At 45.9% G+C, this 25,685-nt stretch overlaps 1 protein-coding gene across 1 annotated transcript in view; it reads right to left on the bottom strand.

Moving 5' to 3' along the window:
• GNAI3 (G protein subunit alpha i3) overlaps window positions 1-25,685 on the bottom strand; it is a 41,685-nt gene that overhangs the window by 12,163 nt on the left and 3,837 nt on the right. Inside the window, exons 2-4 of the mRNA XM_054025070.1 lie at window positions 3,632-3,674; window positions 3,373-3,514; window positions 1,070-1,227 (exon numbers count right to left, since the gene is read on the bottom strand). Coding sequence (XP_053881045.1) covers window positions 1,070-1,227; window positions 3,373-3,514; window positions 3,632-3,674 — 343 coding nt within the window. The remainder of the gene's footprint in view (window positions 1-1,069; window positions 1,228-3,372; window positions 3,515-3,631; window positions 3,675-25,685) is intronic.

Below are 25,685 nucleotides of genomic sequence, written 5' to 3'. Positions count from 1 at the left end.
CTGCCAGAAAGGAGTCTCTAGTGAGCATGTGCAAACTGCAATTTTTCAAAGGCTTATAATTTGGTGGATTTTCGATGGATTTTCACAGGGCTGGCAAAAGCCACATCCCTGGCACAAAGGCTAGACCCCTGCCAAATTTTAAAATCCCTGCAAAAAGCAAGGGGGCAGTAGAGTTTTCCAAAGAAAAGGTCACCAAAATTCCAGACACCCAGCATGGAAAACTTAAACCCAAACAGTTAAAGTTTGGCAAAGTTGTAAGCAACCGAAAACAGGTTCTCATAATGGGAAGCGTCAGGGCTGCCAGAATGAGCTAAAATATAGAACTACCCCTTTTGCCTGAAATTGTTTCCCATCTGGTACAACACCAGAAGAAACCAGGTAAAAGTTACTAAAATGAAGAACTGCACGAAAATGTATTTTCCTATACTGGTTTTAGGACCTCACATTTAAACGCTGTTCATTACATATTTGGTAGCTTAATTATGAGTCTAGTTTCCAGGAAATACTAATCCTTACATTAATACTGAGGCGATCTCAAATCATCTTCCAGATAAGCTACAACTTGTCTCACTACACTGACGTTTACAAACAGACTAAGCTACTTTTACACTGGGAAGGCAAACCGACAAAGTTAATTTATTCATGACATTAGAAATACAAGTAAGTTTTTCATGTGATAAGGGGAAGACAGCAATAAATTCTATAATGGAGGCAGTTGATCCCTTTCCTTTTCATTGCAACATCTATTTTGATCAGCTGGAGCATGGAGCCACAGAATCATCGACATGTAGGACTGGAAGAGCTCTCAACAGAGCAGGCGACTGGACTAGGTGACCTGAGGCAGGACTAAGTATTTAGAGCCAATCCCCTCCTGTCCCAGCATATCCCATCCTGCCAATCTACCCATCTTAGGTAAACACTTCCTGAAGCGTGAATTGTACCCCCATTAAGTGTTTTCTGACTGTCCTTTAGAGGAGCACCTCGGCACTGGAAGTACCCATTGCTGTGCCCACAACAGTCATAAGTCGTGTGATTGCTACACAAAACACTGCCAGTAAAGGTCTCTTACTAGGATGCCGAGTCATTAAGTTGATACTCTCTTGATCTGCTGAAGCAGGCTTGGACCCCAGCATCTCGCCATAATCGTTTAATCACTCCAGCTAGCTCAGGAGTCATCACTCCTTCCTCAGCACTTCCAGCCAACACAAACAACTGACGGGCATCGTCCTGCAGGAAGAGGGTGAAAGGAAGATTCAGTCATACTCCATACTTAACACCACTACAAGCTAAAATGAGCCTTCACCACCACAAACGCTTGCAGTTGCACCAGTGATAGGTTCGTGACGGGCATAGCTAGATTCCCCTCCCCGTTCCGTCTACTCACTCTGTTAAATCAATATTCCTCCTTCAACCAGAAACACATGGACCGAGCAAGAGGCAAACTGCCCAAGAGCACCTGGTTTCAGGCAAGCAGGATGTGTTAATCAGAGGGAGGTGGTGGTCATCTGTGGCATACAGCATGCCCATAGCACCGTGAACCCTCTCTTCTGAGAGGAGGATCATAGTTCCAACTTAACAGGCAATGTTTAACGTTTTTAATGAGGTACATGGGGCAATATGAACCTTCAGCATTACATCTTGTGCATGGCACATCTCCTCAGAAGTGCTGCTGGCTTTCAAAAGAATACCAGTCCTGTACAACACGCTACAGAAGGAATTAAAGCTTTTCCTGTCTAAAACTACAATTTACTGTTTATTAGAGGCCATACTGTATAATACCCCAGCAGGGAAAAATCCAGCATCAAAAGCAAATACTGGGTGATTAAAGGTTTTAGAGCTTTGAAGAATTGCCATCTCTCTTAAGGACTGTCAAAAGAAAGAGGAATTCCAATTTCTTATTGGGAACATTTCACAGGGAGGAAGGATAGGGACCGCTCAGGATTCCAGTGTTTGTTTGCATTGGATTACATGAAAACACTTGTCAGAAAATTTAATATAGGCTCTCGTTTTTCAATAGGGAAATTATCAGCCAGATTTGCAACTGAGAAATAGGCTGACCTACTTTGAAGTTTCTGTGATGATGCAACTTGTATCAGTTCTATTTAAGGGGTAATGTTGCAAGGCCCTTTTACTCTCCCAGCAAGTCCCCCAACTTGAAGAGCCGGTCTGCTCCCAATACTTACTTTCTCCTGAAATCAGTCCTTAGAATGCTGCTGCAGGGCATAGAGTTAACAAAGAACCAAGGTAGCCTGTAGGGTAATACCCTTAGAGTTGGCACCTGGGCATGTCACTGCAGAGTTAGTCCAACTGATCAATATCTGGCCTGGGTTTATGCAACCACACTGCAAATCCCTACCCGAGTTAGAGCCTTCCCTGGTGCAGCACTTTTCTGTGTCTCGCTAGGACAGCTGGGGACATATCCCAGGGCTCTATGGGCTGCAGTACACTGAGCTGCTCTAGGATTCTTTCCCAGTAAGTTGTGGGAGGAACTGCCTGTCCTTCTGGGCACATAGGAGAACTGTACGAAGGCACTGGAGGACTATCAGCACTTGAGTGCTTTAGCCTGGATCACCCCTGCAAAATGGACAGGATACCAGCCATAGTGAAAGCAGAACCAGGGCTCTAACCTCACTCCCAGCCATGCCAGCTAGCCCAGGCTGAAAGCACAACTGGACTAAGGAGAGAGGCTTGTGTTTGTGGACAGGGACATCCTGGGGGCTTTATCCCACAATTACACTATTTACTTCCTGCTCTTTTGTATTTGTGCCACCTTTTCAAGTGTCTCCTGGGATTTCCTTCATTTGGTCTCATTCTTTCTTGACTTTTGTGGGGGGGAGAAAGCAGAGAAGAAATGCCAGCAAGTTTGCTAGATAGGAGGGACTCAGAGGGGGGAAATTTTAGTGATATCACGGAGGAGGAAACCATATAATTTGGAAAGGAGAAAGTCAGAGTTATCTTTGTGATGCTCTTAATCATTTTTAAGTTGTGAAAACTCATTAGAATCTGATTTAGATTAAAAATTTAAAGGGGCATAACTTTCTGAAATACTACTGAACACTGATGCAGGAGGCCACATATTTTAAATTAATCCATAAGAGTCTTTTGTTAAAAATGTAGTAACCTGAGCTGAATCCAAGTATTTTGTATTAGAAATAAGTTCAAAAAGTTGTCACGGGCTCCTTTCTGTATCTGCAATAAGATACTCCATGCAGGGTGTTACTAATACTTTATAGATTATCAGATATATTCCACTACTGCTATCTTGTGGCTTAAAAATATTTCCACCACATGTTCCATGGACTGAACTTCAGATCTTCATTAACATGATCTACATTACAGAAGCAAGCTAAAGGAAATGAGTGAAATACTCACTGCTCTGGCAACTTCCCCAAAGTCTATCTTTAGCCTTCCCATGGCTCTTATTATTGCAATGATAGACTGAATAGTATTGCTGTAGACAACCACTTTATACTGTTTGCATTCTTCCTCTGAATAGCCATCCTCATGGATGATCCTGAAACAAAAACAAGCCATAATCACAAGCGAAATCAGGACGACAATGTTGATTTCTTATTTCATCTAATACAGAAATGCAATTTATACCAATTTAAATATTTAGGCTTCTACTTACTTCATCTGCTTCACAATGGTGCTTTTACCAGACTCTCCTGCACCTGAAAAGTACATACAAACTCATGTTAGTTTTAACTTCAAATTAAAACTAAGAGCCAAAGTGAGATGTAGCCCCACATCTAGATGTTGATTGGGATTAAAGTGAAGAACTTAATTGTGCAAACTCAATAGTTAAACATCTCCACAACAGCTATTCCCCGCAGTGATCCACCTCTGACAGTGGCTCCCTGGAGAGACCAGACACCAGTACACAATGCTCAGTTTGTATTCTCAGCTTGTTTATGAATGCTGACAACCAAGTGCTCACCTGTTCACAGAACAAGGAAGGTTACACTTCTGAATTTCCAAAGTGCTGACTACTTATTTACTCTCCATCTTCCAGGCAGATAGGACTATAAAATGGGGGGGAGGGTAGGAGGGAGGGCGAAGGTACTTCAGTTTGTACACCGGCCGATCCATCACCTCTTCCTGCAATACACTAATGATCTCCTAAGGCAGTGCTCCCATTACGCACATGAATTTGAAGGATACAGAGCAGTGTAAGTAACAGGCATTAACACTTTGAACTGCTAAGATACCATTCAGCCAATGATCTCATAGCACTTTATGACAGTAAGCTTCAACCACCTAGTGAGGTAGATCGCTATCTTACTATTTTAAAGGTGAGGAAGCCTGGGACAGAGGTTAAGTGATGACCTAGGTGTCTCAGCAAATTGGCAGCAGAGGCTCCTAGGCCCCTGCTCTAGCCATCTAAGTATTAGTCAATAGTTTCCCAGGTGCAAATGGCACACCAAGGAAGTTCAAGATTTTCACCATGGCAAAATATTCCTGCACCTTCCCATTATGTACAGAACATGAGACAGCAAAGTTTGAAATGTTTGTATTCACTTTCATTTCCCACGCCAATCTGGGCCATAGGTTTCAAGCAGCGTGATCTTCTGTGATTCAGAAGCCAATATGCACAAGACGACTATACTCTGACTTTACTACACTTGGTCTTGAGGATAATTCCTAGCAGTGCAAGTGGGCAAGAAGAGAAAAAAAACTGCTGCACCAAGGGAAATCAGATGGCAAACAGCCGCCACAGTAATATTCCAACGTGCTAACTTGCATTTACACATTGTCTAATCTTAAAATCAATGCCTAGGTTCACTTTGTTTGCTAGTTCTGAAACATCAAAATGATGGATCATAAGCAAGATGTGATAGAAACCCAGTCTACTGACAAGTTCCAGCATCCCCACCTTCTGCACCAGCGATCTGTCTTCCTGGAAGTGGAAGAGTCTACTGAAGCCCAGATTCTATTCTGTGGCAGTTTATGGAAACCTAACCTAAAATAGCAATAACACTGTTTGTTGTAATGATAGGATAGGACTGAACTAAAGAATTCCTTACATGTCAGATCATAATCTTGTTTTGCATAAAGCAGTCACAAGCAAGGAAGGCTTTTCCCCATTTTAGGACAGCAGTCTTGGAAACTTTTAGGACAGAAGGTTCCAAAGATAATGAGAAGTGAAAGTTTGCCTCAGGATGATCTTCTTGGCTAGATACCAGGCCTCCCAGCTGTACCATTTGGCATACACCCCTCCTCAAGAATGTGTCTTCGTGTGGAATCATTTTGCTGATTACATAACGGTGAAGACGACTCACCTTCCCAGAAGTTCACAGATCCAGCCCAGAGTCGTCTTAACTATTTGCCTCTAGAATGTTCTACATTTAGATACTTTGCTTTTCATTTTGGAGCATCCCACAGTGCTTTACAAGTGACACACACCCTGCAGAAAGGCAGCCCCCTGGAGAGTGGACGTGATAACCAACTCTCAGAGCAAAGAGCACAGAAGTGGAGTTGCAGGTAAGCTTTAGACAAACATTCTGGAGCAAACAATACTTTTCAATAAAAAGTGCTAACGGTTCTAATTTTCACACAGAGAAAACAGGACATCAGTTTAAGGTCTCATCTAAAAGAAGCACTCAGTAAACTAGAATTCTATTATCCACAGAAGGCTGAAGAGAAGCCTGCCTAAGTTTGGACTTGTGGCTCATGGGGTTCTCAGTATTTTAAGACTGATTATACGACCCAACCTCCTGTTTGCTTCTAGCATAAGTATGCCAGAGCATCTGGTCTCTAGAATCTTGGTAATTATGTCAAGTGAAATCTGGGCTTTTATATATGTTCTTGTCACTATCGATATAGCAGAAGCTTCTAATGCTTCCCCTGGGAGGCATGTCCTCCAGAATAAAGTTCCAAATTTTTTTTGCTAGATTCAAATAGAGATAAAGAGGACAGCCATTGATAGAGAAACTGCTGAATTCAAGTTTAGTTATTACATCCTTAAGATGTCAGGAAATTTGAACTCCCAGGGAGAACCATGAACAAGGTTTGAAAGAGTCACTTGGTACATTCCGTCTGTTCTTGGTACTTGATGTCACATGCTGCCGGAGAAAAAAGGAAATCTGCAGCTTGGATTTCTGAAGATTAGAGAGGTGACTTTGTTATAACAACTTTTGTATAACAGATAAAAATTACTTTGTATTGAATTTTACAGATGTGTTTCAACTTTGCTGAACTTTTTCCAGTTCCTTTATAATTTTGAACAGTTTTTTTAAACCAGGATAAAATGTTGGGCTAGTATGGAAGAGAATTAAGAGTACTTGCATGAGAACGTTAAGTCTCAAGGTACAAATGGCGATTAGTTAGAGAGAAATGGAAAGAGCAAACATACAACTACCTGATTTTCTAAACACTTACGCAATAGCCAAATACAAGCAGCTATTCGTTAGTTATGGAAATATTGTGCAAACTTGAACAGGGAAAACTGTTGTCGCCCTGGAAGCAGGATAACAGACAATAACTATGCCAGAAATTGAATTGGACAATACCTGCAGTCTTTCTAGAGGATAATAAAAATTATATTTTTTCTGCCATGTTTGCCCTGGCAACAGGACAAACTGAAATTTATCCCTGGATTCAACCACTTTATTAAAGTCTACCATAGGTAATATAATAGCAATTTGTTACAAAATTAAGTTTCCCATTATCTGCCAGGGTAACTTTATACTCAAGTTTGTATTTCCCAATTGTAGTTTAGATTGTTTTGGACTGAACAAGTGGTCACAGTATTGCTTGAAAACCTTTGGTGGCTGAACACAGTAGGTACAGACCAGCTTCTACATGCCTCAGTGTATTTGACAGTAGATTGATTCAGTGCCTAAAGCTTTAATTAATGGTGTTTACAATTACCAAGAGGAAGAATGGCTCTTGTGGTGAAGGCACTGAGCTTCCAGAGATCTGGCTCAATCTGCAGTTCTGCTACAGAGCTCATGTGTCTGTAGGCAAGTCGCTTCATCTTTGTGCCTCAGTTCCCCACCTGCAAAATGGGCATACCACTTCTTTTTCCCCACTCTTTGGGTGACTAGTTTATCTATTACTATGCACTTACACAGTGCCTTGCACAACAGAGCCTCTAGGTACCTCTGTAATACAAAACCACGGAGTTTCAAAGGGTAAGCCTTAATCCATACGGTAGTTCAGGTACATGCGTTCTTTACGAGTTCTGCTATTGAGCACATATGTTGATTTAATCAGATTTACTGCCTGAGGCCATCCCAAGTTAGAGTGTAAACTCCCTAAAATGCTCAGAGCTGATTGGAAGATGCTACTTGTTTACCTGCCTCAGAATGCCCATCCGGATAGTAATGCTGATAGCTGTCCCACAAGACAGAAAGTTTGCTTCCAAGGCAGCATGGGTAGTACAATCAGACTCAATTAGTCATTAGTCTGGGGGTGAGGGGAAATGCTGACTTTAGATGTATTTCATCATGAGCAGCTCTGTTCTGTTGAGGCAAAGTACCAGTAATGAGTTGTCAGCTGTTCTGTCTTTGACCCAACCCAAGGCATGAAGTAATGAAAGGCAGCTCAATATTTTAAACAGTATTTCATGTGGCTCAGCCTCATTCATTACTTACACATCAAATACTGAGATACTTCCGGTTCAGTCTCAGACAGTACAGGATATCTATCTGGATCCTGCTGCTAAGGCAAACAATAAATGGCAAACAATGGGAACAGAAAGAGGACTTTACACCGGGTCTCAAAGAATGTTTGTTCTCTCCAAGGATTATGAGCAGACATCTGCCACAAAAGATACTGCAAGACTGAAAAGCACTGAGGCTAATGAAACACTTAAAAACTTCAGCTTTCACAGATGACTTTAGTAATGCTCCTTTAAGAATCAATGTGATTTTTCCTTACAAAAATATCTTCCATTTAGTAAGCTAGCTCTCTTGTTCTCTTCCCTCTGTACTGCCAAAATGGCTGCCCATCATTTCTGAGCAGTGTGCATTTCAACAGAGATGACGTCAGGAATGTCTATTTCTCTGAGAACTTTGCTGTGTTTCTTCCACTGCTCCTCATGCTTTCAATAAAGAAAAATATTTAAGGTTAAGCCTAAGAATTTAGTGGTTCCAATATTCTATATATTCCCTTTTGGAATTTTCACACTGGGAGCAAGGGGACACACAGATTCATTTTATTTTGACAGTGATCCTCTAAATTCCCCTTACAAATAGAGGGGATATTTGAAGAATAGCTTCAATGTATTTTGAGCAGCAGTGTATACAGTTTCATATATATAAAAAAAAAAAAAAAAAAAAAAAAAAAAAAAAAAAAAGACTATCCCCATCACAAAAACTTCTGGTAGCTGGAATTCTCATGCAGATTCAAATGATGCATTCTCAAATGACACTCATTTCTCATTGCTATGTTTGCTATTAAGTTTCCTCAATTTATCTTAAAGTTATCTATTTCTGCAACACAGTCAATACTGAATGTGTGATACCGGTTATTTCACTGACAAAGTGTCATAAAATTACACTATCAGTAACTTCACTATAGGGCCAAGTAGTAGGCTGTAATGATATTCTAATTAAAAAAATAATGTATATTTCCTTTTGTTTAAATCTTTCCCTCTCATCCACCAAGTCAGCCCCAATGTATCTTAAAAGGGCGAAAAAAAAAAAAAAAAAAAAAGTGGTCCTCAAACTGTATCAGATGAGAGCATCTGTCATCTGCTTCCTTCTAAAAAAGTAGTCAGAGAAAACATTTTAGGCCATCTGGTCCTCTCCACCTGCCAGGGGCAGCAGGATTGTCTCCTACAGCACACTAGGTCAGCCAGTCTAGCTTCAAATTTCACAAGTGACTGGGCTTCTACCACCTTCTCTGGGATACTGTTCCCCCGAAGGAGTCTTTCCTGATATTGAGTCCAAGTTCTCCCTCTCAATTTCACCTCTCAGCACCTGTAACAGCCACTCTGTGCCAAGTATCACAATAACCATTCTAAACCTGCCCTCAAGACAACCTTCCAGACCCCTAGTGATTTTTTGCCCTGTGCGCTCCTTCCAATGTGGCAGTCCAGTCTTCCTGGTAATGAGATGTCCAGCACCAGATGCTATACTGCAGGTGCATAAAGAGGGCCTATTTGTGCTCAGCTTTATAACTTGTATTTCTGTACAGGCCATTTCAGGTTTCTCTCTCACTTTGAATATCTGTGCTTTAGATTGTTCTTCTCTCCCCTACAACCCCAACCAAGATGTATTAGCTTGCATTTTACCAACTTAATTACATTTTCCACATACGTTTCCAATCTCGCTAGGTCCCGGTGTTATTTTTGTTTCCAGGGGCATTCACAACTCCTCCTAGTTAGATATCTGCAAAGATTAGCATACCTCTCACATTTCAATCTTCCTTCTTTTTCCAGATCACTTAGAAGTGGACTCAATTCTGTACCAAGACTGTCCCAACCAATAAACTGATTACTTTATTTATTGCTTTCAGCCAGCTTCAGTCATTATGATGTATATTCTGTTTAAACATGACTTGAAAAACTTAATCCTAAAGTACAAGATAACGGTCTGGTCTACACTGGGGGTGTGGAGGGGGGAGGAAATCAATCTAAGATATGCAACTTCAGCTACGTGAATAGCGTAGCTGAAGTCGAAGTATCTTAGATCGATTTACCTTGAGTCCTCACGGCACGGGATCGACGGCCGCGGCTCCCCCGTCGACTCCGCTACCGCCACTCGCTCCGGTGGAGTTCCGGAGTCGACGGGGAGCACGTTCGGGGATTGATATATTGTGTCTCGTTAAGACGCGATATATCGATCCCTGATAAATCGATCGCTACCTGCCAATATGGTGGGTAGTCTGGATGTACCCAACCACCTCTAAATTATTAACAAAGTAGGAATTTAAATACAACAGAAAAAAAACACTTTTCCACTGTGATTTTTCATGACAAATATCAGTTTTCCAAGTAGGCTAGTGTGATTGGATAACATTACATCGGATGTTCTTGTGGGTCCTGCATGCATCCTCTTACTTAGGGATAAGAAGCAGATCCTGACCAGATGTAAAAATTATAAAGCTTTCAAAGGCTTAGAGCTCAGGAAATAAGAGTCCGTATTTTACTGGGCTCAAAAATAACTGGAATTCAGAAGCATTATTTAGACATTTTCACTAGCAAAAATATACGTGAGGCTGTTCCTTTTGCTTTGATTAGAACAGCTACCCAGAAGATCGCATTTCAGCATGAGAAATCTAAGCTGACTCTGGTTAACCAATTTCAGAGCAGGGATGATGTAATTACGTGGAGAATAGAAGTCTCAATTCCCTTCTTCAAAATTAGCAGTATGAGGACAATGAACCCCAGGGCTCTGTTCGCATCTATGCAAAAGTACAAAGAAGAGGTGATTGAAAAATGAGACAGAACTCAATTTAACAATGGGGGGGGGGAACACAGGTTCACATCAAAGGGTAACTTGTTTAGAACCAGTGTCATCACTGCTAGGTTATCAGGTAATCAGGAAGCCCATGACAGAATTGCTTTAGCTCCCTATGGAAACCAGGCCAAAACCTGGGGTGCTCCCACAGGCAGACATCCATTCCACCTCTACCCACAAAAAACCCAAGAGCTTGCACCAAGGTCTTTAATGGGATATTTTATACATGGTCAACTATTAGAATTTGTATTGTAGGGCTTCTTTCACCATTATGCTGAGGGGTAGAACAGCAAGTCTACCTCTAGTTACCACATTTCTTTAACAGCTATTTAAGGGCATGTCTATACTGCAATTAAAAACCCATGGCTGTCCCATGCCAGCTGACTCGGGCAGGCTCGTGGGGCTTGAGCTAAGAGGCTGTTTAACTGCAGTGTAGATATCCAGGTTCTAGGACCCTGCAAAGTGGGATGGTCCCAGACCACGGGCTTCAGCCCAAGCCCGTACATCTACATCATAATTAAACAGGCCTGCAGCCCAAGCCAGCAGGCATGGGCCAGCTGCAGGTATCTAATTGCAGTGTAGATATACCCATAGAGGCTAAACAAAGGCCCATGCACAGAATTCCCATCGGCTTCAGGGGGGAGCACTATACACTGCAGCTTGGTGGTCAGCCCCATATTAGTAATAGCATCAGTAGACGCATTTATGCAAAGGGGGACATTATTAACCAACCACTTCCTTAAAGGAAGCCAGATGCCTTTCTGAAACATGAAGAAAAATCCAACCCTCACAAGAAGCCAAAATTGATCAGTAAACTGCCAAGAAACCGCTTTGGATAGCAATTAGATGATTGGGTGTTCCAATATTCTGGGTATAGAAAACTAAATGAATGCAATAGTATCAAAAATATTTGAAACCACCCCATTGTGTTGGACCAGAAATTAAATATGCCTTTTAGACACTTTCACTTTTTACCCAGTAAACATTATTGCTTTGGAAGCAGTGACCGATCACTAGTCTAAAATCCTTGTTTGGGAACCAACTCAAGACTGCATTAACCTGGGCTGCGAAAGGGAGTGGGCAAAGCTGGACAGGGTTGAAAAATTTCTACAGAGAAATCTGGTCCTTGTTCAGACCACTTTCTCCTAGAAGCTGCAAAAACACCTGTGAGTGGATTGGCAGCAGGGGGGTAGACTTTTTAAAAAGTCAATGGCATCATTTTTCCTCTAAGGCCCATAGGTGAGAAACAGCTTATTTGATTCGCCTCAAATTATGCCAAATTCTCCTGCTTTGGACACAGGCCACACGCATGATCTGAAATGCACAATTTTTCTTCTGGTATGCTAACAGAGACCAAAGTCAGCCTTATATTGCTGTAACAAGATTTCCAATAACTCTGGAGAGTCTAATGTGTGTCTTTCTATAGTATCTGGAGAAAAATTACAAGTGCGAAGTGGGAGTGACTTAACATCCCTTTGGGTCTGATGACTTATCTCCCTTTCTTATCCCTTATTCAATGTTTCTCCCAAGCAAGTGAACTTGAATACTTCCCTTCAAACACAGAAAGGCTTACACTTTCCAGTACACTACTTTCCTGGTTTAAAATACCCAAAATACTTGAAGGTTTAAAAGCAGCATTCTTTCCTCTAAATCAGGGATTGACAACCTTTGGCACGCAGCCTGCCTGGGTAAGCACCCTGGTGGGCCGGGCCAGTTTGTTTACCTGCTGCGTCCGCAGGTTTGCCGCTCCAGGCGGATGAGGGCGGTGGGAAGCGGCGGCCAGCACATCCCTCGCCCTGCGCCACTTCCCACAGCCCCAACTGGCCTGGGGCAGTGAACCACGGCCAGTGGGAGACACGATCGGCCAAACCTGCGGACACGGCAGGTAAACAAACTGGCCCGGCCCACCAGGGTGCTTACCCTGGCGAGCCGGGGGCCAAAGGTTGCCAATCCCTGCTCTTAATCAACTACAGCATTTAGAATCAGTGTGACTTGCAATAGACTCTTCCGTGACAAAACTAGAAACCATATGCTACTGCTGCTAAAGCAGACAAGGTTGAGGGCAGAGGAAGTGAGGCCATCAGGAGGAGAGTAAAGCAGGTCAGACAACCAGTCCTACTGTCAAATAGGAAAGGGGCTAATCAGATAGTTTGAGAGAGTGGCCAGCACCCACACTGCTCCATTAAAAGCTGAGGCTGTTAGGAAGGAAGTTAATCATAATAATATGACAGGATGCATTCATCACACCACTATCTCTCTAAGTCAGATAGGATCTCAAGTCAGAGGCCAAAGGCAAAAATATTACATCCACCCAGTACGGCATAACAAGACACTACCTCCTCTTCTGTAAAAGTGTTAGGTTAAAAAATCGCCCCATGCAAACAGTTTATCTGCACCAAAAGTTAGTAATAGGGTAGATGCACAATCATGTGTGTTTATTTCTGCAGGAAACAGATTTATTTTTCAGAGATAGGAAATTAAAATACAATAATTTAAGTTCATATAACACCGATTGAAAATTCACAGCATCCAAGTAATTAGAGTTAATATTAGGCACAGAAGTTAAATATAGCAATAGGTCATCCAATCCATCTCAATTTTAATTGCACAAGCCAGGTTATGGGACCATTACACTGTATCTGTATCAAAGACATTAAAGTTAACATTCAAAATACTGTTAATTTTAAATGCCCAAAAGTCAAAAGTTTCATAGTACTGTTTTATTAACCTACTTTTTACTTAAGGGATTGAATGTGTAACAACTGCCTCAAGGCTTTTGAAATTATACTTGAGAGGGTGCCCTGCAAGAAAACTTGGAAGTACTTGACATAGTTAGTGTGTCTTGTACTTGAGCGCAATGGTCATGCCTGCCAATCAATCAATAAATAAACAAACTAAGTAGAACAAGAGCTAATTTGCCCATGCCAGCATAAAAACAGGCTAGAAACTTATTTAAGAGTTCCATATAATACTATTTCACAAATGAGGTCACTTTAAGGCAGGATGGCCAACAGGAAGCTGAAAAATGCTGAATTCAAAGATATAGATAAAATTTACACTTTGTATGTGGTGAAAAATATTACATCTTGTGACCTTTCATAATGTTTAAGTAAAATCCAAAGCAGCCTTTCAAAAAAGGATCCAGACATATCAGGACATTACAGATTAGGAAACTTGATTTAGCAATTAGAAACTATTAGGGTTGACTAGACAACCTACTCTCTAATTAAAAGTCACTGAAAGAAATATTGATATATGGAATTATCAACATTATAAATAGATTTTTAGATAAAAACTGCAGAACAAGAAACTAATTATGTGGGGGGAGGGAGGTGTCTAAACAAGATGTATTAATTATCCTTAATTCAAATCTAACAGTCTTTTGTGGAATGCTTTAACCAACTCTCGGAACTGGGTCAGAACAGTCATTCCCAGATTCAGCTATAAAAGCACTAAAAGTTGTAGCCTAGACTCAGGTTTCAACATGGTTACGGGGATGAAGTAAGGTCTCAGCTGCATTACAACTTGTTGGCCATGTTGTAATGGGGTTAAGGAACAATTGTGTTGTAATCAGTTCAGCTTTATAGTTTTACAGTTAGACAGGGTCTCCGATGCGGATATTCTTCCATGATTCTCTGAGGATCTTATTCTACTCTAAAGCTCTACATCACAGTAAAGTTGCTTATTCCCTTTATAGCCTATGAGCATATCAGCAAAAACAGGATATTTGATTATGCCGGAAGGCTCTCTGCATTCAAAAAACTATGTGCAATAATATTTAAATTGCAGCATTCATCACTGAAGCAGTTTGAACTTGTTACTAACCATCACTAGCTACAAAACCGTAATGATTAGTTATGGGCAGCAAGATGATGGAATCCAACAGAAAGTAATAGAAAATAGATAAAACTTGATTTATAGCAGAATTGTTAGTTTCCACACTACACATGAATATTGACAATGGAGCACATCTCTAGCACACAAAATTAGCCCCAAATGCAAAGAATGGCCTTCACAAACCTGACAGATTGCTCAAAGCCTTATTATAGACTCAGACTCTAAGGTCAGAAGGGACCATTATGATCATCTAGTCTGACCTCCCGCATGATGCAGGCCACAAAAGCTGACCCACCCACTCCTGGAAGAATTCTCTCCCTTGACTCAGCTGCTGAAGTCCCCAAATCATGATTTAAAGACTTCAAATCACTGAGAATCCTCCAGCAAGCGACCCCTGCCCCATGCTGCGGAGGAAGGCGAAAAACCTCCAGGGCCTCTGCCAATCTACCCTGGAGGAAAATTCCTTCCTGACCCCAAATATGGCGCTCAGCTGAACCCTGAGCATGCGGGCAAGATTCTCTAGCCAGACCCTCTGGAAAAAAGTTCTCTGTAGTAACTTTTATTACTCAAGTGCGCGGGATTTCAGGGCCTTGTCCACACCAGGGTTTGCTCGAATTCCAGCCATCAATGGCCAACTGGTGTAAATTCCACCAGTGCAAATACTAGCTGTACCTATCTCTACTAGGGGCTTGCACCAGCGCAACTACATCCATGGTCGATAACAGAGCAAATCCATAAGATCGCAAAAGCTCAGCAGGGTCTCATTTCCTCTCCAGAGAGGGATTTTTTAATACAACTAAAGCATTATAGACCACTTCTATGCATCTTGAACTATGCATACTACCACCACCATCCTTGCCTTTTTGTTTTGTAGTTGTTTTTACAGCACTTCACACTGCAGCCTTAGTTTAAGCTAATTAAACCAACATTACCAACATGGAACACAAGACACCTATTGATACTAGTCATGAAAAGCACTAAACAGATTGCTTGACAAAAGGTCAAATAAACACATCTCCCAGGTAAACTGCTTTAGCTGCCTCTTTCTCACCTACACAGGTTTACCTCAAGCCCTGCTGTCAAACTTAAATATGCAGGAGAATGAAAGGGACTAAAATGTTGCAGCATTCCTGAGTCAATCTTTTAGCTGGAAGTACTTCAAACATCTACTCCATCACATGACTAAAGTCTTCCTCTTAATGTCCTTTCACAAAGGCTTTTTTCTATTGAATGACATAAGAACTAAGTTGAAAATATTCATTCTTGAAGTAACTTAAACACATCATATGTAGTAATCACACACACTCATCCTCTGACAGCCAGATCAAATAAGGCAGTTCTTCTCAATCTTTTCAGGGTGGCAACCCCTTATCTGAAGTAAAAAAAAAAAAATTCACAAGCCCCTTACCATTTACAGTACTATAAAAACAGAGTAAAAAAGTATCAACATCAATGCATTGCTAAGCCTATATAATTTGTGTCTGTTATAAGAACAGACAGAATACTTGATCTTAAAAAGGTAACAGGGCGTGGGGTGAAAAGGAGGGAGATTTTCTTCACTTTAGGCTATGTCTACGGTAGCACTTATGCTGGCAACATTTTTGTCACTTAGGGGTGTTAAAAAAAACAAAATAAAAAAATACACATACCCCTGAGTGACATATGTTTTGCTGGCATAAGCGCTCGCATGCACAGCGCTACGGCGGCAGGAAACTCTCTCCTGCTGACATAAAACCAGCTCAATGAGTGGCGGTAGCAATTATGTCAACAGGAGAGCGCTCTCCCATCAGCATAATGTGGCTACATGAGCACTCTTACAGCAGCCCAGCTGTATTGGTACAGTTGTGCCACTGTAAGCTTGTAAGTGTAGACATGGCCACAGACTAACGAAGCATTCATGCTTGTGAACCCCTCCCCTCCCCCCCCATTGTCTTTCATGAGCCAACCTGGGGGTTGTGACCAGTTTAACCACTGAAATAAGATTAGAAATCAGATGCACACTACTGCTAGTTTCAATACTGGAAACAGCAGAAAGTTATGACATTAAAAATTGAGGAAGTTGGATGTAACAGGAATGTCCCCATTCTGCTTCTTATGAAATGGGACATAGCAAAGTCACTATAGAACAGAATGTGTAACAACAATTTGTAAATATTTAAATTGTAGACACTTTTGAAATCCTTATGAGATTGCTTTTGAATCATACATATACGAGGAATATAAAATGCTTTCTGCCAGGGGATTAACTTGGTAGTGACTTGTTTAACTTACAGAAAAGAGGACTTGTCTTTGGGGCACCCGTTTCTAGTTGGACAAAACTTGTTTGATGCTATGCGTCGAAGATTAAAGGAACAAGCATGCCCAGAAAGCTTTTGAGGGGCAGGATATATAGATCCACCAATGGTTAAGCAGTACTTTATAAATTGTTTGTCCTCAGCTATTAATATGATAACGACGCCAAAAATGTCTCTCTTCCACACAAATGGTTTACGGATGACCTAAGACACAAGAAGCAAGAGAGAAGACTGCAAAGCACCATGGCACAAGTCTCATTCCAAAGCTCACAGACTTCACCACATTTTTATTCTTATGCCATAAAGTCTGACAGTGGATTTACTCTGATTGGCAGATAGCCTGATGGATCAGGGTCGTCTCCTGAACCTCTAGAAAATTAAAGCCTTTCACTTTGTGATGACTGATTAAATGTTTTGTAGGTAAATACTTCAGCTCTTTGGCGGGGGGGGGGGGGAGGGGGGGAAAAAGCAGAGGGAGTATAGAATAGGAGGGCAATATGGAGGGGACATGACGATTCCCTGTGTCACCCAATGAAGTTCTGGAAGTGTAAGAAGAACTTGTAATTCATGAATCAGAATGCCTTAGACAAGCCTCCTCACAATCTGGGTTGAGATTTAGGTACTGTATAGAAACCCAACTTGTATTAGATGACCTTGTTACATTAGTGCACTGTCTGCCCTCCAGTTTTAGGCAGAGTTTGAGAATTTTGCCCTATGAAACCCTAGATGTCCTGTTTTTGAGATACTGTCCAGAGCTGATCAGCTGTGGCACTAAAACACTTGACTTCCTAGTTTACAAGGAAGTAGTGGCAAGGCATTTTCAATGAATGGCCCTCACCCTTGGAGTTCATCCTCCAGCCCTTTGGTCAGAAATAGTGTGACGGAGCAGGGAGCGGGGCAGATTTGACCTGGGAATGTTGCAGGGGGATTGCAGTGAGGAGAGGGGACTTCCCTTGAAGGAAGCTACCTGAGCTGTAACCTGAGCCAGGAACGGGGGTGGGGAGAATTAACACCTTCTGCCCGGGAGACTGAACAAAGGAGAGGAGCAGCGGGAGGAGTTTGGAGTTTAGTTTCGGTTTGGGCTGGGTGGTGCAACGCAGGGAACCCCAAGCTGGGGTCTAAGCTCCCTGAACCTCCCAGAGGGACCTAATTGAGGGGGTCTGGTCGTACCTACACGCTCTGCTTGAGACTGTGTTCCTGTCCTTAAATAAACCTTCTGCTTTACTGGCTGGTTGAGAGTCGCAGTGAATCTCGGGAAGAGGGGTGCAGGGCCCTGACTCCCCCACACCCCGCAACAACTGGTGGCAGCGGCGGGATCTACTGCACCCCGTGGACGGCGCTTCCTGCAGTAAGTGACTGGGGAGCAGTAAAACGAAGGGGGATTGACGGGGACCAGGCGTGCTGAAGAGTGAGAGAGAGACGGTTATTACCCCGGGAGTGTGTGACCAGCGAGAAGGACTTTTGCAGTAACAGGGTCCCCCGGGGGGATCGCAGCGAGTGGTCCCAGGGGCGGAGGAGTCTGCAGCTCGACCCTGGCAGAGAGGTGGTGACCTCGAGAAGGGCTGGCACACTAGGGGTCTCCCTGGGAACTGTGGGGAGCTGTGAGCACACCGGCCGGTGAGTGGCCAGCAGGAAGATGTATGCCAAGCGGCTAAAGAGCGACCTGGTGGAGCTGTGCAAGCAGAGGGGGCTGTGCATTGGGAGGCTCACCAAAGAACAGCTCATTGCCCAGCTGGAGGCGGAAGATCGCGCGAATGAACTGATCCCTGGGTCTCAGGGAAGCAGCCTGGCAAATGCAGCGCAGGCACCAGTGTCTGTCCCAGCTGGGAGTGGTCAGCCGGCTGCTGAGGGCTTCCCGAGACCCCTCCCTCCTATGCCTAGGGGAAGGGTGGGGAGGAGCCCAGCAAATACCGAGGGCGCCGTGACCCCCCCGGCCAGCAGGGGAGCCTCCCGGCGAAGCTCGCCGGCCAGCAGAGGATCCTCCCGGCGACGTTCGGCATCCGGGGAGCGGAATTGGCTGGAATGGGAGAAAGAGCTAAAACTGAGAGAGCTGGAGGATCGTGAACAACAGAGACAGCATGAAGAGAGACAGCATCAGCATGAAGAGAGACAGAGACAGCATGAACTGGAACTGGCGAGACTGAGGGGCAGCGAACCCCCGGCTGCGGTGAGTGAGGGGGGACCCAGGACTGCACGGAGCTTTGATAAGTGCATCCTGGCCCCACGCAAGGAGGGGGAGGACATGGATGACTTCCTGGAGGCCTTTGAGACGGCCTGCGAGCTGCACCGGGTTGATCCCGCGGACAGACTCCGGGTCCTTACCCCCTTACTGGACCCCAAAGCTGTGGCATTGTACCGCCAACTGGGAGAGGCAGAGAAAGGGGACTACGAACTATTCAAAAAGGCCCTGCTACGTGAGTTTGGGCTGACTCCTGAAATGTACCGGGAAAGGTTCCGGAGTCAAGATAAAACCCCTGAGATCTCATATCTGCAACTAGCCGCCCGAATGGAAAGATACGCCAGCAAGTGGGCTGGTGGGGCCCAGACGAAGGAGGACCTGATTAAACTGCTGGTACTGGAGCAACTGTATGAGCGGTGCCCATCCGACCTGAGGCTGTGGTTGGTGGACAGAAAGCCAGAGAACCCGCGACACGCAGGGCAGCTGGCTGATGAGTTTGTAAAGAGCCGGTCAGGGGGTGGCAGGGAGGAGCCCCAAAGGAACATGCCCGCCGCGATGCAGAGAGAGAGTCACCCTGGGACCTCCCAAAGGGGGAATATGGGGAATCCCCTCCCACGGGGAATGCCCAGCATCAGGGACAACCGACCGGCTCGAGGGGACCCACGGGACATGAGCTGCTATTACTGCGGCCGAAGAGGCCACGTTCGGGCCCAGTGCCCCAAGCTCAAGGACAGACTGAGCAGACCGAACCTGCACCGGGTTAACTTGGTAGAGGCCCAGACGGATGAGGGGCAGGCTTCTCACGCAAGAGGGGCTGGCAGCTTATCAACTGCTCCAGAGAGAGAAGGGCCCCAGGCCAGCTTCTCTGGGGGGCCAGATGCTCCGGATTCAAAGTTCTCCGTTTACAGGGTTGGCGCGGGGCTGTCCCTGCGGAGCGAGTGCCTTGTCCCCCTGGAGGTGGATGGGAAGAAAGTTTATGGATACTGGGACACGGGCGCAGAGGTGACACTGGCCCGGCCCGAGGTGGTGGCCCCAGATCGGGTGGTGCCCAACACCTTCCTGACCCTGACCGGGGTGGGCGGGACCCCATTCAAGGTTCCCGTAGCGAGGGTACACCTGAAATGGGGGGCCAAGGAGGGCCCCAAGGACGTGGGAGTGCACCACCATTTGCCCACTGAGGTGTTGATGGGGGGGGACCTAGAGGACTGGCCAAGCAGCCCCCAGACCGCCTTAGTCGTGACCCGTAGCCAGAGCCGGCGAGGGGCACTACGCCCTGACCTTGGGAAGGATGTCCCACCGGAGGCACCGAACCCTTCCCGGGTGGGGAGGGAACACCCAAGGACAGGCCTCGGGGTGGCTGGGGCTTCCGACCCAGCCGACGAGAGGGAGCAGGTCCCCATCCCTTCCCCAGCCACCGAGTTCCAGGCCAAGTTGCAGAAGGACCCCTCCCTGCGGAAGCTAAGGGGCCTGGCTGACCTCAGTGTGGTACAGACCATGAGGAGAGGATGCAAGGAGAGGTTCCTGTGGGAGAAGGGGTTCCTGTACCGAGAATGGGCTCCCCCAGGGGAAGTGGAGTCGTGGGGGATCAGGAGGCAGCTGGTGGTTCCCCAGAAGTTTCACCACAAGCTACTGTACCTGGCCCATGACATCCCTCTCGCAGGGCACCAGGGGATCCGGCGCACCAGACAGAGGCTGCTACAGAACTTTTACTGGCCTGGGGTCTTCACCAACGTCAGGCAGTACTGCCGATCCTGTGACCCCTGCCAGAGGGTGGGGAAGGCCCGGGATAAGGGGAAGGCAGCATTGAGACCTTTGCCCATCATAGAGGAGCCTTTCCAGAAGGTGGCCATGGACATAGTGGGACCTCTCAGCAAGACGACCCGGTCTGGGAAGAAATACATCCTGGTGGTGGTAGATTTCGCCACCCGCTACCCCGAGGCAGTGCCCTTATCGTCCATTGAAGCAGACACTGTGGCAGATGCGCTGCTGACCATTTTCAGCCGAGTGGGGTTCCCCAAGGAAGTCTTGACGGACCAAGGGTCCAACTTCATGTCGGCCCTACTCCGGTGCTTGTGGGAGAGATGTGGGGTCCGGCACAACTGGGCCTCAGCATATCACCCCCAATCCAACGGGCTGGTGGAGAGGTTCAATGGGACGCTAAAAATGATGCTGAAAACATTTATGAATCAGCACCCGCAGGACTGGGACAAGTACTTACCTCACCTGCTGTTTGCGTACAGGGAAGTACCCCAGGAGTCTACCGGGTTTTCGCCTTTCGAACTGCTATATGGAAGGCGGGTAAGGGGGCCCCTGGACCTGATGAGAGACGAATGGGAGGGGAAGGCCACTCCTGACGGAGAGTCGGTGGTGGAGTATGTCCTGACCTTCCGGGAACGACTTGCCGAGCTCATGGGCCTGGCCAGGGAGAATCTGGCCAGAGCCCAGAGGAAGCAGAAGGTCTGGTATGACCGCACAGCACGGGCCCGCGCCTTCGCCTCTGGGGATCAGGTGATGGTCCTCATCCCCGTGAGGAAAAACAAACTCCAGGCCGCTTGGGAAGGGCCCTTCAAGGTTGTCAAGCAACTAAACGAGGTAAACTATGTGGTGGAGCTGTCGAACCGGGCACACCACCACCGGGTGTACCATGTGAATATGATGAATCCATATTATGTCGGGGGGGATATGGTGTTGGCCGTGTGTGGACATTGGGAGGGGCAGGGAGATGACCCTTTAGTAGATCTATTCCCTGGGACAAGAGTTGGCTTCCCCCTGGAAGCAATTCCCCTCTCTGATCGGCTAACCCCTGCCCAGCGAGCTGAGATCGGAGGGGTGCTGCATCTGTACCAACAGCTGTTTTCCAGCCAGCCTGGACGCACTAATCTGACTGTCCACCGGGTGCAGACAGGATCGCACCCGCCTATAAAATGCTCCCCCTTCCGAGCCACAGGGAAAACTGCTCAGGACCTGGAAAGAGAGGTCAGTGACATGCTGGCTTTGGGGGTGATCCAGCCGTCTTCCAGCCCTTGGGCCTCGCCGGTGGTGCTGGTCCCCAAAAAGGACGGGTCGATCCGGTTCTGTGTGGACTATCGGAAGCTCAATGCCATCACTGTAGCCGATGCCTACCCCATGCCCAGGTCAGACGAGCTCCTAGACAAGCTGGGAGGTGCTCGGTACCTTACCACCATGGATCTTACAAAGGGCTATTGGCAAGTGCCGCTGGATGCAGATGCCAGGCTGAAATCGGCCTTTGTCACCCCTCTGGGGCTCTATGAGTTCCTGACCCTGCCCTTCAGCCTCAAGGGAGCGCCGGCCACCTTCCAGCGCCTGGTGGATCAGCTACTGAGGGGGATGGAGAGTTTTGCCGTGGCGTATATCGATGACATCTGTGTCTTTAGCCAGACCTGGGAGGACCACATATCCCAGGTTAGACAAGTGCTGGACCGACTCCAGAAGGCTGGGCTGACCGTAAAACCGGAGAAGTGCAAGGTGGGGATGGCTGAGGTATCCTACCTAGGCCACCGGGTGGGAAGCGGCTGCCTAAAGCCGGAACCAGCCAAAGTGGAGGTGATCAGAGACTGGCCCGCTCCTCAAACCAAAAAGCAGGTCCAAGCCTTTATTGGGATGGCAGGGTACTATCGGAGGTTCGTGCCCCACTTTAGCGCCATAGCCGCCCCCATCACTGAGCTGTGCAAGAAGGGGAAGCCAGACAAAGTGGTCTGGACTGAGGAGTGCCAGGAGGCTCTCCGGGCGCTGAAGGAGGCTCTGGTCAGTGGCCCAGTTCTGGCAAACCCAGACTTTGACAAGCCCTTTATGGTGTTCACTGACGCCTCCGACACAGGACTGGGGGCGGTGTTAATGCAGGAGGATGAAAAGGGGGAGAGACACCCCATCGTGTACCTGAGCAAGAAGTTGCTACCCCGGGAGCAGAACTACGCGGCCATCGAGAAGGAATGCCTGGCCATGGTGTGGGCCCTCAAGAAACTAGAGCCATATCTCTTTGGGCGTCACTTCACCGTGCACACCGACCACTCTCCCCTGACCTGGCTGCACCAGATGAAAGGAGCCAACGCCAAGCTCCTGAGATGGAGCCTGCTCCTGCAGGATTATGACATGGACGTGGTCCATGTGAAGGGACGTGACAACCTGATAGCGGATGCATTGTCCCGGAGAGGGAGCCCTGAACTTCCCCAGGTCACTGGTCAGAGTGACCCCGCTCAGTTCAGTCTCGAAGGGGGGAGAGATGTGACGGAGCAGGGAGTGGGGCAGATTTGACCTGGGAATGTTGCAGGGGGATTGCAGTGAGGAGAGGGGACTTCCCTTGAAGGAAGCTACCTGAGCTGTAACCTGAGCCAGGAACGGGGGTGGGGAGAATTAACACCTTCTGCCCGGGAGACTGAACAAAGGAGAGGAGCAGCGGGAGGAGTTTGGAGTTTAGTTTCGGTTTGGGCTGGGTGGTGCAACGCAGGGAACCCCAAGCTGGGGTCTAAGCTCCCTGAACCTCCCAGAGGGACCTAATTGAGGGGGTCTGGTCGTACCTACACGCTCTGCTTGAGACTGTGTTCCTGTCCTTAAATAAACCTTCTGCTTTACTGGCTGGTTGAGAGTCGCAGTGAATCTCGGGAAGAGGGGTGCAGGGCCCTGACTCCCCCACACCCCGCAACAAATAGCCAAAACTTGTTGACCTTCATGGCACAACACAAAGCCTATTATCTTGAGCTCAGGGAAGGGCTAAGAAATAACTGGTGGATCAGGTCGCTAGAGAAGGTGGGGGGTGTTCTTTGTAGACTGTCTCTTGGGTTAACTGGTTACGTAGATCAGGGTTGTTTAGGATGGGCTTCGGTTTCAATTTTGTATGGATTGCGTTTTTGAATTATGTTCAAGTACCATAGAACTAGGGAGTGATAAAAAAAGACTGGTAAAAATGCATGTTATGCATGAACAGTTCAAACAGGGGAAAGATGCGTCGGAAAAGATGCCATCTAGCAGAATGTTCCTGTAGCGGGGTGGTTATCCGCTCCTGCCCTGAGGGGTTTAAAACAGCCCTGGAGGAGGGCTGTGGAAGGGCAAGATGCCTGGGCTGATTTGGAGGGCCAGCTGGCCCTCAGCTGGCCCTGTAAAGGCTTGAGCCAGGAACTCACTCTCTCTCTTCTCTCCCCCCCCCCTTCAGAGAGAGAAGGGCCTGGCTGCAGGAAGCTTAACCAGGTATCTGGAGTGGAGCAGGGCTGGGGAAAGGCCAAGGGAGCCGGGGAGCTCCGGCCTAGGAAAGTCCCAGGCTGCAGGCCTGGTAAGGCCTATTAGGTATGGTGTTGCAGGGGGCAGCCCACAGGTAGGCAGAAGCAGCAGGTCCAAATCCCTTTGCCTATGATGAGTGGCTGATACTGCAGTCTCCCTCAGTGAACAGAGGCTAGATGGAGACTGGGCAGTAGCCAAGACTGAGGTGAAGTGGGGATAGTGGGTGGGGGTTCCCCTGGGAGGGGGAGACACAGAACTGTGGGGTACTGCCAGGGGGCAGCACCCAGAGAAAGGAGCACTGGAGTCCTGGGAAGGACATGGGGCCAGTGGCAAGGCGCATTACCGGCCTGCAGGGGGCGCTCCAGGACACTGGAAGAGCTAATTCCCGGAAGAGACCAGCAGGAGGCACCGCCGGGTGAGTCTGCGCCAGGTTACAGTTCCTAACAGAGGAGTGATACTGACTGGATTCAACAACAGAACTGCCTTCTACAGCCAATAATGTATTTGTCACTTGATATGATGAACTTTTTTTTTAAAAAAAAGCAGCGATACAGTAAATTTATACCATATGGCATAACTTACAGCTAAGCCCCTTCATTTTCAGTTTAAACTCATTTTTACCGAAAATTTCCCAGGTTTTACAAAAAGTATTATTCATTTTTTTCCAATTTTCACCCTACTTTTGTATATTCAAATATTAAAAAAAAATTGTTGTATTAGGAAAATATAATACAGTGCCTGAGATCCGCATTACAGTAATACACTAGTCTGTGCATATATGCAAAGCTGCCTGTTGAAGGAAGGTTATGATTAGACTAGAAGATACACACAACAAACAGGCAGCACGCACGCAAGCTCTGAAGTGCCTGCACAGCTGAAAGTACGGATGAATCTCATGTCCACCACATCCACATTTCAAGCTGTTAGCAGATAACGGTTTAAAGATCTGACACACTAAAACGTGAAGAAAACAATCTGTATTGGAATACGTTTCAGAACACAAGGAATTATTCAAAAGTTTTAAAAACACAAAAAAAGGAGAAAAGGCCGAAGTTGAGTGTATGCGCTGCAAATGGTATGGCCCAATTATTAAATGTAAATATTTATAGAAGTATTAGACTAAGTCTACGACAGTAAACTGTTTATTCAACTGAAAAGTTGTGTTTGGGGATTAGAGATGCATTGTTTTCTTAAACTCAGAGGTGGCATTGTGTATAAAGTTCCGTTTCAGTTTCTGCAGCAAACCACATTGATGAACGGAATTCAAAGAATTAATCTCCTGAATACTTTTCCAGTCTTTCTATCCACCAAAATAAACAGATATTTACCCCCCAAAATAAATAGTTTTGCGCATGCATTTTCACCCGTTTTTGTTGTGGTAATACACACTGAAATTCCCAGGAAAAATTAAATAAAACAAACTGAAAACGATGGGCCCTACTTACAGCACTGGTAAGAGTTAAACTGAGTAGGCAAAAATCATACAATTTCCATACCCTCCCACACTTTGCTGCTCACCATAACAGGAAAATCCCACAGAATTATACATTAGCTAAATTGCATGTCTGTTCCTGCACAGTAGCATTTTCCTGGAGGCACTGGTAACAAACCAATAGAAAGGAAGGAGTACTGTCTAGAGTAGAGGTCTGAGCGAGAATTCCTGGGTTCTATTCCCTGCTCTCCCACAGCCTCCCATATGCTCAGAGATTGACCTGCTGCCGACAGTAGATGTCA

This window comes from Malaclemys terrapin, chromosome 4 (assembly GCF_027887155.1).
Source record: "Malaclemys terrapin pileata isolate rMalTer1 chromosome 4, rMalTer1.hap1, whole genome shotgun sequence".
Classification (NCBI taxonomy): domain Eukaryota; kingdom Metazoa; phylum Chordata; order Testudines; family Emydidae; genus Malaclemys; species Malaclemys terrapin.
This window is presented reverse-complemented; position numbering and strand designations above follow the sequence as displayed.